The sequence below is a fragment of the Xenopus tropicalis genome, chromosome 8, assembly GCF_000004195.4.
Source record: "Xenopus tropicalis strain Nigerian chromosome 8, UCB_Xtro_10.0, whole genome shotgun sequence".
NCBI lineage: Eukaryota > Metazoa > Chordata > Amphibia > Anura > Pipidae > Xenopus > Xenopus tropicalis.
This window is the reverse complement of record NC_030684.2, coordinates 8,271,868-8,285,895: the sequence shown is the minus strand read 5'-3', so window position 1 is coordinate 8,285,895 and position 14,028 is coordinate 8,271,868. Positions and strand designations below refer to the sequence as shown.

Genomic DNA, 14,028 nt, shown 5'->3' with positions numbered 1-14,028 from the left:
CCAGGAATCCGCACATGACGGACCCCCATTCCCACCCGCAGGAGTCACAGTCCCTTTAGGAAAAGCAAAAGAGTCTTTCAAAACCTTTTTCAGTTGGTTTCTCTCCATTTCCTGGAACCTCCTGCGGTTATGATAAAGCTCTCTCCAGGGCTCTATAACTGCCAGAACCCCGGTAATGTTACTTTCAATGTCCTCCAAGTCTTTATTTAAATAAGCAATTTTTTGAATAGCTTTTGCTCTCTGTGCCCCCCTAAGGGCCCCCAGTCCAGCCACCATATTGTCTATACTCCCCTCCAAAATGTTCCTTTTCTCCTCCAGAATACTGATGTCTCTCAGAGCCCTGATGATCTGGGTCTGATTGGGCCCAGCTGAGCCCACAGTCTCTGGCTTCCCAGCGCCATTGCTAGCAGCTGTCTCTCCCCCATCACACAGGTGCATTGCTCCTACCTGGGCCATTGCAGCAGTCTCAGAACTCTCTCTCAGCGCCTCCTCAGCCACTTCCATAGCCACACAGCCTGCGGCCTCAGCACTCTCCATGGCTGCCTCGCAGCCTGCAGCACTTCCCTCCTGGGTCCCAGCATGCCTTGCAGCAGCTTCCTGGCTTGCCTCTGAACTGCAGCTCCCAGCAACAGAACTGCCATTTTCCGCAGCAGAACTGCAACTCTCTGCAGTAACCTCGGCTTGGTCGTCCAGGGTGTTCGCTCGCTCAGGGACCTCCATTACAGATGGAACGCCGCACGTGCCGGTACTTTCTCCTTCTTTGTCACTTTTAGCCATGGCCTTCACCTCCTTGCGCACCTCACTGCTCTCAGCCGCTGCTGCCAGATTGGGGGGAGCAGCCTTCCTGCTGGATCTCAGGCAGATCCTCACTCCTTTACCCGGAGTTACCACAACTTTCTTCCTCATTTTTTGGAGGAAATGTTTTTGGGGAAAATGCAGGAGAAAAAAAAAAAAATAAAGAAATCTCCTGAGAGAAATCCTCACAACCTGCAAGGTTTGCAGGTAAAAAAACACTCCTCCCAGACCCAAAAAGGGCCTGGGAAACCCTCACAGTCTGGAGCTCACACACACACCTCCTCTCAGTATGGGAGTACAGCTTATTGTGTGCCCAGAACATTCCTTCTCTGTATATTTGTATTTATACATATGGGTAGGGGGTGCCATAGTGTTTCCCTTAGACAGTACAGTATGGGGGTACAGCTTATTGTGTGCCCAGAACATTCCTTCTCTGTATATTTGTATTTATACATATGGGAGGGAGGTGCCATAGTGTTTCCCTTAGACAGTACAGTATGGGGGTACAGCTTATTGTGTGCCCAGAACATTCCTTCTCTGTATATTTGTATTTATACATATGGGAGGGAGGTGCCATAGTGTTTCCCTTAGACAGTACAGTATGGGGGTACAGCTTATTGTGTGCCCAGAACATTCCTTCTCTGTATATTTGTATTTATACATATGGGAGGGAGGTGCCATAGTGTTTCCCTTAGACAGTACAGTATGGGGGTACAGCTTATTGTGTGCCCAGAACATTCCTCTCTGTATATCTGTATTTATACATATAGGAGGAAGGTAAGGGTATAACAGTGTGCACTAAACAATCTTTACGTGCATTAGAAACTATGTAGAATGTGTCTGTTTTAATTATTTGCTCATTATCCCTTTCAGGAAGCAGGCTGGATTCTTTTGTGCCCCACACAAACAGGTGCATGATCCTCTCTGAATTTCAGACATTTCCTGCTAAGTTTGTTTACTGCACACTGTCTGATTTCTGTATATTTTTGTAAGAAGAAAAAACAATGTTTCTTTTTTCTTTTTATAGAGGGTAGGGGAGAGTGCAAACTTGAGTTCAGATTCACCCAGTTATCATAGAAGACCCCCAGACAGACCTGCCCTCCCATACGTATAAATACAAACATACAGAGAAGGAATGTTCTGGGCACACAATAAGCTGTACCCCCATACTGTACTGTCTAAGGGAAACACTATGGCACCTCCCTCCCATATGTATAAATACAAATATACAGAGAAGGAATGTTCTGGGCACACAATAAGCTGTACCCCCCATACTGTACTGTCTAAGGGAAACACTATGGCACCTCCCTCCCATATGTATAAATACAAATATACAGAGAAGGAATGTTCTGGGCACACAATAAGCTGTACCCCCATACTGTACTGTCTAAGGGAAACACTATGGCACCTCCCTCCCATATGTATAAATACAAATATACAGAGAAGGAATGTTCTGGGCACACAATAAGCTGTACCCCCATACTGTACTGTCTAAGGGAAACACTATGGCACCTCCCTCCCATATGTATAAATACAAATATACAGAGAAGGAATGTTCTGGGCACACAATAAGCTGTACCCCCATACTGTACTGTCTAAGGGAAACACTATGGCCCCTCCCTCCCATACGTATAAATACAAACATACAGAGAAGGAATGTTCTGGGCACACAATAAGCTGTACCCCCATACTGTACTGTCTAAGGGAAACACTATGGCACCTACCTCCCATACGTATAAATACAAACATACAGAGAAGGAATGTTCTGGGCACACAATAAGCTGTACCCCCATACTGTACTGTCTAAGGGAAACACTATGGCACCTCCCTACCCATATGTATAAATACAAATATACAGAGAAGGAATGTTCTGGGCACACAATAAGCTGTACCCCCATACTGTACTGTCTAAGGGAAACACTATGGCACCCCCTACCCATATGTATAAATACAAATATACAGAGAAGGAATGTTCTGGGCACACAATAAGCTGTACCCCCATACTGTACTGTCTAAGGGAAACACTATGGCACCTCCTACCCATATGTATAAATACAAATATACAGAGAAGGAATGTTCTGGGCACACAATAAGCTGTACCCCCATACTGTACTGTCTAAGGGAAACACTATGGCAGCCCCTACCCATATGTATAAATACAAATATACAGAGAAGGAATGTTCTGGGCACACAATAAGCTGTACCCCCATACTGTACTGTCTAAGGGAAACACTATGGCACCCCCTACCCATATGTATAAATACAAATATACAGAGAAGGAATGTTCTGGGCACGCAATAAGTTGTACCCCTATACTGTACTGTCTAAGGGAAACACTATGGCACCTTCCAGCCATTCGTATAAATCCAAATAAACAGATGTATAATATATTGTATGCCACCCCTACTTATCTCTATAAAAATCGTGGGCACGTTGCCTTGGTGATGCCCTTAAATGCTACCATCTAAGAAATAAATGGAAGAGAAGCCCAGTACCTGAATATGATATACTTTCCCTTAGCACAGAAAGAGATATTATCTACTTGGAAAGTTGACAATTAAATGCATGTCAAAAACAACATGAAATATTCATTCTGCCCTTCAGCAATAGAAAAGAATGTAAATATATACATGGCTTTCTTGATATCTGCACCTCAAAGCACTTCGCTCGTACAGAGGGGGATTTGAAAGGCTAAAGGATCTTGAGGGGGGGGGGCGCTTGTCTCCTTCAATCAGTATCATGAGAAACATACCTGGTCTATTCACCTACCATTGCCCCGGGTGTGTAATTAATATATAAATATACAGTCTGGTCCAAACTGTAAATTATATCCTTATAATCGGAGCTTAGTGATGTCATTTCTGTCACATGACTCACTAAAACTTGTATATTATAATAAATAAAGTCCCCCCTGTTGTAAAATATGAGGATATTAGAAGTCACCTCGACCTGTATAAATGGTCGAGGAACTCCTCAGGGACTTATAAAATCCCTATATGTTACAATAGGGGGTACTTTATTCACTATATATTATAAGGAACTCCTCGGGGGTTTATAATATCCCTATATGTTACATTAGGGGGTACTTTATTCACTATATATTATAAGGAACCCCTCGGGGGCTTATAATATCCCTATATGTTACAATAGGGGGTACTTTATTCACTATATATTATAAGGAACCCCTCGGGGGCTTATAATATCCCTATATGTTACAATAGGGGGTACTTTATTCACTATATATTATAAGGAACCCCTCGGGGGCTTATAATATCCCTATATGTTACAATAGGGGGTACTTTATTCACTATATATTATAAGGAACCCCTCGGGGGCTTATAATATCCCTATATGTTACAATAGGGGGTACTTTATTCACTATATATTATAAGGAACCCCTCGGGGGCTTATAATATCCCTATATGTTACAATAGGGGGTACTTTATTCACTATATATTATAAGGAACCCCTCGGGGGCTTATAATATCCCTATATGTTACAATAGGGGGTACTTTATTCACTATATATTATAAGGAACTCCTCGGGGGCTTATAATATCCCTATATGTTAAAATAGGGGGTACTTTATTCACTATATATTATAAGGAACTCCTCAGGGGCTTATAATATCCCTATATGTTACAATAGGGGGCACTTTATTCACTATATATTATAAGGAACTCCTCGGGGCTTATAATATCCCTATATGTTACAATAGAGGGTACTCTATTCACTATATTATTTACTATTGCCCTACACTGATAAAAACTGTGTGTTTGCTTCAGAAACCCTGCTATTGTTTATATAACCAAAGCTGCTGTGTAGCCCGAGGGCAGCCATTCAAATATAAAAAAGAAGAAAAAGCACAGGTTACATAGCAGATAACAAATAAGCTGTATTGATTCCCATTGTATTCTATAGAGCTTATCTGTTACCTGTTATGTAACCTGTGCCCTTTTTCCTTTTTCCCACAGCAGGGTATTTATATAAAGTATAGCAAACACCCCAGCTGTACCAGTGCAGGAATGGCTGCCCCCGGGGCTACACAGCGGGGTATTTATATAAACTATAGTAGGGTTTCTGTAGCAAACACCCCAGCTGTACCAGTGCAGGAATGGCTGCCCCCGGGGCTACACAGCGGGGTATTTATATAAACTATAGTAGGGTTTCTGTAGCAAACACCCCAGCTGTACCGGTGCAGGAATGGCTGCCCCCGGGGCTACACAGCGGGGTATTTATATAAACTATAGTAGGGTTTCTGTAGCAAACACCCCAGCTGTACCAGTGCAGGAATGGCTGCCCCCGGGGCTACACAGCGGGGTATTTATATAAACTATAGTAGGGTTTCTGTAGCAAACACCCCAGCTGTACCAGTGCAGGAATGGCTGCCCCCGGGGCTACACAGCGGGGTATTTATATAAACTATAGTAGGGTTTCTGTAGCAAACACCCCAGCTGTACCAGTGCAGGAATGGCTGCCCCCGGGGCTACACAGCGGGGTATTTATATAAACTATAGTAGGGTTTCTGTACCAAACACCCCAGCTGTACCAGTGCAGGAATGGCTGCCCCCGGGGCTACACAGCGGGGTATTTATATAAACTATAGTAGGGTTTCTGTAGCAAACACCCCAGCTGTACCAGTGCAGGAATGGCTGCCCCCGGGGCTACACAGCGGGGTATTTATATAAACTATAGTAGGGTTTCTGTAGCAAACACCCCAGCTGTACCAGTGCAGGAATGGCTGCCCCCGGGGCTACACAGCGGGGTATTTATATAAACTATAGTAGGGTTTCTGTAGCAAACAGAACCCCTACAGTGATTTGTGCCCATTATTTGCACTGTGCTCTATCTTTAAAATGGGATTGTATCCCTTTAAATATGTAACAACCAAATAACACATGGGGGTAATTATTCAGTGACAGCATGGCTTCTAATTAGTGTTATCCACACCCAGCAGCGGCCCACTCAGCCACGCTCCTCTTCAAATCACGCTGAAGATTCATGTTTGAAGCTCGCAATCTATCTTACAGAGCAAACAGCGGCACAATCATTATTAACGGCAATTTGACAAATTAAACGGTGCCTATCGTTAATTAATTGCTTTTCTCTTACAGTATTACAATCAGTAGAGTGGGGGGGGATGTATAATCATAATCTGAAGGATGTTGAGAACTGTAGTCGAGCAACATCTGGAGACCCGAGGTTAAGAATCACTGCTTTAATTAGTGCTGAGGCCTAGCCCTTTATATATAAACAATGTGGTTTCATGGGGATAAACCAATCACACGAGCAGGTTAATTGGCGCCTGATTAAATCAATTAATTGACCCTGGTGGCCAAAAAACTATTTCTCTTTGAGGCTACAATGTTATTGTTACTTTTTAATCCTTATCTTTCTATTTAGTCCCTCCTCTATTCGTATTCCTGTCTTTCATTCATACCACTGCCTGGTTGCTAAGGTAAACAAGACCCTAGCAACCAGGATAGCTGTTGAAATTGCAAACTGGAGAGCTGCTAAACAAATAGCTAAATGACTGAAAAACTACAAAAAAATGAAGACCAATTGCAAATTGTCTCCGAATATTTATGTCTACTTCCTAATAAAAGATATACTGAAGGTGCCCCCGGGGCTACACAGCGGGGTATTTATATAAACTATAGTAGGGTTTCTGTAGCAAACACCCCAGCTGTACCAGTGCAGGAACGGCTGCCCCCGGGGCTACACAGCGGGGTATTTATATAAACTATAGTAGGGTTTCTGTAGCAAACACCCCAGCTGTACCAGTGCAGGAATGGCTGCCCCCGGGGCTACACAGCGGGGTATTTATATAAACTATAGTAGGGTTTCTGTAGCAAACACCCCAGCTGTACCAGTGCAGGAATGGCTGCCCCCGGGGCTACACAGCGGGGTATTTATATAAACTATAGTAGGGTTTCTGTAGCAAACACCCCAGCTGTACCAGTGCAGGAATGGCTGCCCCCGGGGCTACACAGCGGGGTATTTATATAAACTATAGTAGGGTTTCTGTAGCAAACACCCCAGCTGTACCGGTGCAGGAATGGCTGCCCCCGGGGCTACACAGCAGGGTATTTATATAAACTATAGTAGGGTTTCTGTAGCAAACACCCCAGCTGTACCGGTGCAGGAATGGCTGCCCCCGGGGCTACACAGCGGGGTATTTATATAAACTATAGTAGGGTTTCTGTAGCAAACACCCCAGCTGTACCGGTGCAGGAATGGCTGCCCCCGGGGCTACACAGCGGGGTATTTATATAAACTATAGTAGGGTTTCTGTAGCAAACACCCCAGCTGTACCAGTGCAGGAACGGCTGCCCCCGGGGCTACACAGCGGGGTATTTATATAAACTATAGTAGGGTTTCTGTAGCAAACACCCCAGCTGTACCGGTGCAGGAATGGCTGCCCCCGGGGCTACACAGTGGGGTATTTATATAAACTATAGTAGGGTTTCTGTAGCAAACACCCCAGCTGTACCAGTGCAGGAATGGCTGCCCCCGGGGCTACACAGGGGGGTATTTATATAAACTATAGTAGGGTTTCTGTAGCAAACACCCCAGTTTTACCACTGCAGGGCAACAATACATTATATTGCCCTTCTTTTAAAACACTTTGGTTATTAGGTGTTACTGTTCCTTTAAGAGGCACGGCAGGCAGCTATTACCCAGAAAATGCAGGTAGGCAGCCACACTCTCATATCCAACTATATGGCAGCGCCAAATGTCATGTCAATCCGTTTTAACCCCCGGGCGACTTCCCAAACAAGCAGATTGTGTTATAAAAAAGCCACACTGCAGCCACATAAAAAGAACCCATATTGCCCGTTCCGCTATGCCATTTAGATTGTAAGCACTTGAGGCAAGAGGTCCATTAAGCCGCAGTTTGTGCCTCACACTGCTGGCTCTTATCCCCTTTGTTTCTCAAGCAGTTGCACAGTAGCAAAGGATTTCCAATTATCCCTGGTGCAAGAATGCAAATTCTGCATCACTTAATTGTTTTTGTGCCAATTTCCCATAATGCACTTAAAGGGGAAACAAAATCCGGTTACTACCTACTGCCCATATAACTTCTGTGTTACCCCCCACTGAATCCCTCTATCTGCTGTTCCTACAAGTATTCCAGAATAAAACAGCAAGGAATATCATATTTTGGAACAGAACTATGCAGCGGCAGGCTTAATAATATGCTCGTGCACCCCCAGACCCTTAACGGAACTGCAGCACTGCCATACAGCAGGTTCATAGCACAGACTTGTAAATGGGTGCAGTCAGAATGGGTGTCTGTAGAGTGAGCCGAGTGAAGAGATCGGATCAGACCTGCCATAAGTTTAGTCCAGCTAGGGCAAGGTGCCTTTATATGGTCCAAGAACCCCTCAGTGATTTCTAATATCCTTATCATTTACAGCAGGGGGTACATTATCCCTTATAATACATGAGTGATACTCAGAGTTCCCTGTATAACTCAGCCTGCAGCCTTGTGCCTTTATATGGGCACAGAACCCCTCAGTGACTGCTAATATCCTTATCATTTACAGTAGGGGGTACATTATCCCTTATAATACATGAGTGATACTCAGAGTTCCCTGTATAACTCAGCCTGCAGCCTTGTGCCTTTATATGGGCACAGAACCCCTCAGTGACTGCTAATATCCTTATCATTTACAGTACGGGGTACATTATTACTTATAATGCATTGGATTCTCTAATAATTTATATTTGGAATTACATTATTCACTCTATTCACTATTTACAATAGGCAGTACATTATTTCAGATACATTTCCATAAAGGAAGCATAGATTATTTTAAAGGGGAACTCCACCCAAGAAGCCTTTTTTTTTTTACATAATGAAAGACAAATGTATTCCTCAGCAACTTTTCAAAATACATTCATTAAAAACGTTCAACGGCTTTGAAGTTCGTTACTGTCATTGCAAGGGAAAGCTGTACATGTCTGTTCTCTGGTTCCGACTCTTGAAATAATGTAGTCAGCTCTGCTCTTGTTCTGTTAATCAACTGGTTTCTGCTGCACTGTTTCAGGAGTCAGAACCAGCAGTGCAGGGAATATAAACTGCCAGACACTGCTTTCTATCACGTTGAAAATGTACCTGTAACTTTACAAGAAGTCCAAATGGGGACTTAATGGATATTGGGAAGTTGCACTGTTTTTCATTAGGCAATAAAAACTCTCTCTTTGGGTGGAGTTACCCTTTAATGACCAGCACAAGAATGACAGCAGGACAGTCGCCTTCTCCGCAAGTCCGAGCCACATTGCGAGGGGTTTCCTGCAGTGCGGCAGGGCTCCACATGCTGAACGCAGGTGATGGGATTGCAGCGCTGATGCAAATCTTTCAGATTGGGCTGGTAGCCCCCTTAGCCAGACAATAAGCCACCCAGCACAGAACAGCAGGGATGAATCTGGGTTTGGACAGGAGGAAGGAAGGGAGGGATCCAAGGTTCACAGAACAAAGAGGAAGAGAAATGAAGGGTCTGTAGGATGGAATCCCACCCCAGACTGCCCCCCCCCCCCCAAACCCCCCCAGCCATAGTTACCTGTGACATCTGGGGCCTGAAGTTGATGTCCTTGAGGTCGATAGATCCAGGGGACAGGTTGTGGAGCAGCTGACAGAGCAGGACTCCATCCCGCAGAGCTTGGGCCAGGTCAAAGACCACGGCAGAAGGCCACACGACCCGGTGGTCCACTGGGAGAACTTTGCAGTCTATGAGCCAGCGTCCGCACTGCCGCCAACCCTCGGTCATGTTGGCAAGCCCGGCAAGGAATCCCCACGGAGAAAGGAGGCAGGGGGATCCCCCCTCGGCCACTCGGCAGATCACAGGGAAGGGGACAATCAGATGGCCAGCAGGTGTCCTTCTCTCATGCAGCGCCTATGGGTGTCCATCGCTCAGCTCCCTAAGCAACCATGCTGCTCCATGCAGCCAGCGGAGAGGGGGTCATCCAGCGCACTCCCACGGCTATTAACCCTTGGCTGCTCCCCGGTACACCCCCAACAGAGATTCAAGCTGCAATTCCCCGTCACTGCCAATTAGGGCAACCCCCCCTTAACCCCTTGCAACCCCACTCACATTATTAACCCTTTCCACCTTTCAGAAAACAAGGGGCCCCTCACCTTCCCATAAGAGGTCAACTGTTATTAAACGGCACCCAATGTGCCGGGGGTCTTGCAAGTCTGTGCAGCCCACTCTTCCCCCCTACTTGTTAACCCTTTAATCCCCCTTATGATCAGTAACTGCTGTCCTGCTCCTATCCCACTATACTGCTCATTAACCCTAATGTGCTAGTGACCCCCTTTGGGATCACTTGGTGCCCCCTGTAAGCTCTAAGCTTGTTAACCCTTGCTCAGTACACCCCAGCTTATTAACCCTTGCCTGCCCACTTCCTAGATGCAGGGACTCACCCTTGCCTTTTGTTGGAGGGGTGCTGCCTTGGGGTCTCCCAGCCCACCCTGTGCCTTGTCACAAGCACCCTTGCTGGGTGCCGGGGAGGAAAGGGTGCTACTCGGTTTGTGGGGAACTCTCCTGTCCCCCCGGCTCCGGCTCTTTCCGCTGCCACTCTCTGCCGGACCCCGTCCCCGCAAGCACTACCCTCGCCGCGCACACCCAGAGACGCGCATTTAGGGCTGGAATCAGAAGATGGGGCGTGGCTATCCGGGAAGAAGGCGTGGTGTCGGGAAAGGGGGCGTGTCTGGTTGGACTAGAGCGTTGCATGTGCGGAGTTCTATTGTTACTGCCATAGAATGGATCGCAGCTTCGGTACCGGTGCCTGCAGTCTCCTTTGTCAGCCCCATAGGAAGGATCCCGGCATTGGTACCGGTTCTGTGTCCCATTGTCACTTCTATAGAACAGATCCCTGCTGCATTGGTACTGGTGCTGCCTGAGTGTCCCATTGTCACTTCTATAGAGCAGATCCCTGCTGCATTGGTACTGGTGCTGCCTGAGTGTCCCGTTGTCACTTCTATAGAACAGATCCCTGCTGCATTGGTACTGGTGCTGCCTGAGTGTCCCGTTGTCACTTCTATAGAACAGATCCCTGCTGCATTGGTACTGGTGCTGCCTGAGTGTCCCATTGTCACTTCTATAGAACAGATCCCTGCTGCATTGGTACTGGTGCTGCCTGAGTGTCCCATTGTCACTTCTATAGAACAGATCCCTGCTGCATTGGTACTGGTGCTGCCTGAGTGTCCCATTGTCACTTCTATAGAACAGATCCCTGCTGTATTGGTACTGGTGCTGCCTGAGTGTCCCATTGTCACTTCTATAGAACAGATCCCTGCTGCATTGGTACTGGTGCTGCCTGAGTGTCCCATTGTCACTTCTATAGAACAGATCCCTGCTGCATTGGTACTGGTGCTGCCTGAGTGTCCCATTGTCACTTCCATAGAACAGATCCCTGCTGCATTGGTACTGGTGCTGCCTGAGTGTCCCATTGTCACTTCCATAGAACAGATCCCTGCTGCATGGTACTGGTGCTGCCTGAGTGTCCCATTGTCACTTCTATAGAACAGATCCCTGCTGCATTGGTACTGGTGCTGCCTGAGTGTCCCATTGTCACTTCTATAGAACAGATCCCTGCTGCATTGGTACTGGTGCTGCCTGAGTGTCCCATTGTCACTTCTATAGAACAGATCCCTGCTGCATTGGTACTGGTGGCTGCCTGAGTGTCCCATTGTCACTTTTATAGAACAGATCCCTGCTGCATTGGTACTGGGGCTGCCTGGGTGTCCCATTGTCACTTCTATAGAACAGATCCCTGCTGCATTGGTACTGGTGCTGCCTGAGTGTCCATTGTCACTTCTATAGAACAGATCCCTGCTGCATTGGTACTGGTGCTGCCTGGGTGTCCCATTGTCACTTCTATAGAACAGATCCCTGCTGCATTGGTACTGGTGCTGCCTGAGTGTCCCATTGTCACTTCTATAGAACAGATCCCTGCTGCATTGGTACTGGTGCTGCCTGAGTGTCCCATTGTCACTTCTATAGAACAGATCCCTGCTGCATTGGTACTGGTGCTGCCTGAGTGTCCCATTGTCACTTCTATAGAAGAGATCCCTGCTGCATTGGTACTGGTGCATGCCTGAGTGTCCCATTGTCACTTCTATAAGAACAGATCCCTGCTGCATTGGTACTGGTGCTGCCTGAATGTCCATTGTCACTTCTATAGAACAGATCCCTGCTGCATTGGTACTGGTACTGGTACTGGTACTGAGTGTCCCCATTGTCACTTCTATAGAACAGATCCCTGCTGCATTGGTAACTGGTACTGAGTGTCCCATTGTCACTTCTATAGAACAGATCCCTGCTGCATTGGTACTGGTGCTGCTGAGTGTCCCATTGTCACTTCTATAGAACAGATCCCTGCCTGCAATTGGTTAACTGGTACTGGTACTGAGTGTCCGCATTGTCACTTCCATAGAACAGATCCCTGCTGCATTGGTACTGGTGCTGCCTGAGTGTCCCATTGTCACTTCTATTAGAACAGATCCCTGCTGCATTGGTACTGGTGCTGCCTGAGTGTCCCATTGTCACTTCTATAGAACAGATCCCTGCTGCATTGGTACTGGTGCAGCCTGAGTGTCCCATTGTCCACTTCTATAGAACAGATCCCTGCTGCATTGGTACTGGTGCTGCCTGAGTGTCCCATTGTCACTTCTATAGAACAGATCCCTGCTGTATTGGTACTGGTGCTGCCTGAGTGTCCCATTGTCACTTCTATAGAACAGATCCCTGCTGCATTGGTACTGGTGCTGCCTGAGTGTCCCATTGTCACTTCTATAGAACAGATCCCTGCTGTATTGGTACTGGTGCTGCCTGAGTGTCCCATTGTCACTTCTATAGAACAGATCCCTGCTGCATTGGTACTGGTGCTGCCTGAGTGTCCCATTGTCACTTCTATAGAACAGATCCCTGCTGCATTGGTACTGGTGCTGCCTGGGTGTCCCATTGTCACTTCTATAGAACAGATCCCTGCTGCATTGGTACTGGTGCTGCCTGAGTGTCCCATTGTCACTTCTATAGAACAGATCCCTGCTGCATTGGTACTGGTGCTGCCTGAGTGTCCCATTGTCACTTCTATAGAACTTAGAACCCCTGCTGGCATTGGGTACTGGTCTGGTACTGAGTGTCCCATTGCACTTCTATAGAAACAGATCCCTGCTTCTGGCTGGTTGGGTCCCATTCACTCCAAAATCCCTGGGTGGGCCTGCCTGAGTGTCCCATTGTCAACTTCTATAGAACAAGATCCCTGCTGCATTGGTACTGGTGCTGCCTGAGTGTCCCATTGTCACTTCTATAGAACAGATCCCTGCTGCATTGGTACTGGTGCTGCCTTGAGTGTCCCATTGTCACTTCTATAGAACAGATCCCTGCTGCATTGGTACTGGTGCTGCCTGAGTGTCCCATTGTCACTTCTATAGAACAGATCCCTGCTGCATTGGTACTGGTACTGGTACTGGTACTGAGTGTCCCATTGTCACTTCTATAGAACAGATCCCTGCTGCATTGGTACTGGTGCTGCCTGAGTGTCCCATTGTCACTTCTATAGAACAGATCCCTGCTGCATTGGTACTGGTGCTGCCTGAGTTGTCCATTGTCACTTATATAGAACAGATCCCTGCTGTATGGTACTGGTGCTGCCTGAGTGTCCCATTGTCACTTCTATAGAACAGATCCCTGCTGCATTGGTACTGGTGCTGCCTGAGTGTCTCATTGTCACTTCTATAGAACAGATCCCTGCTGCATTGGTACTGGTGCTGCCTGAGTGTCCCATTGTCACTTCTATAGAACAGATCCCTGCTGCATTGGTACTGGTGCTGCCTGAGTGTCCCATTGTCACTTCTATAGAACAGATCCCTGCTGCATTGGTACTGGTGCTTGCCTGAGTGTCCCATTGTCACTTCTATAGAACAGATCCCTGCTGCATTGGTACTGGTGCTGCCTGAGTGTCCCATTGTCACTTCTATAGAACAGATCCCTGCTGCATTGGTACTGGTGCTGCCTGAGTGTCCCATTGTCACTTCTATAGAACAGATCCCTGCTGCATTGGTACTGGTGCTGCCTGAGTGTCCCATTGTCACTTCTATAGAACAGATCCCTGCTGCATTGGTACTGGTGCTGCCTGAGTGTCCCATTGTCACTTCTATAGAACAGATCCCTGCTGCATTGGTACTGGTGCTGCCTGAGTGTCCCATTGTCACTTCTATAGA

General features: G+C 46.8%; 1 protein-coding gene across 9 annotated transcripts in view; it reads right to left on the bottom strand.

Annotated features, from left to right (window-relative positions):
* The window catches only part of vav2 (vav guanine nucleotide exchange factor 2), a 162,060-nt gene extending 151,613 nt beyond the window's left edge, over positions 1-10,447 (bottom strand). For 3 of the 9 annotated variants that reach the window (XR_004219473.1, XM_031890516.1, XM_031890518.1), the window contains exon 1: positions 9,362-10,447. Coding sequence is in view for 8 of the 9 variants with exons in the window: in XM_031890516.1 (XP_031746376.1) it covers positions 9,362-9,568 (207 nt within the window). In the remaining variant the exon portion in view is untranslated. 9 annotated transcript variants of the gene reach the window in all.
* Between the last annotated feature and the right edge of the window lie 3,581 nt (positions 10,448-14,028).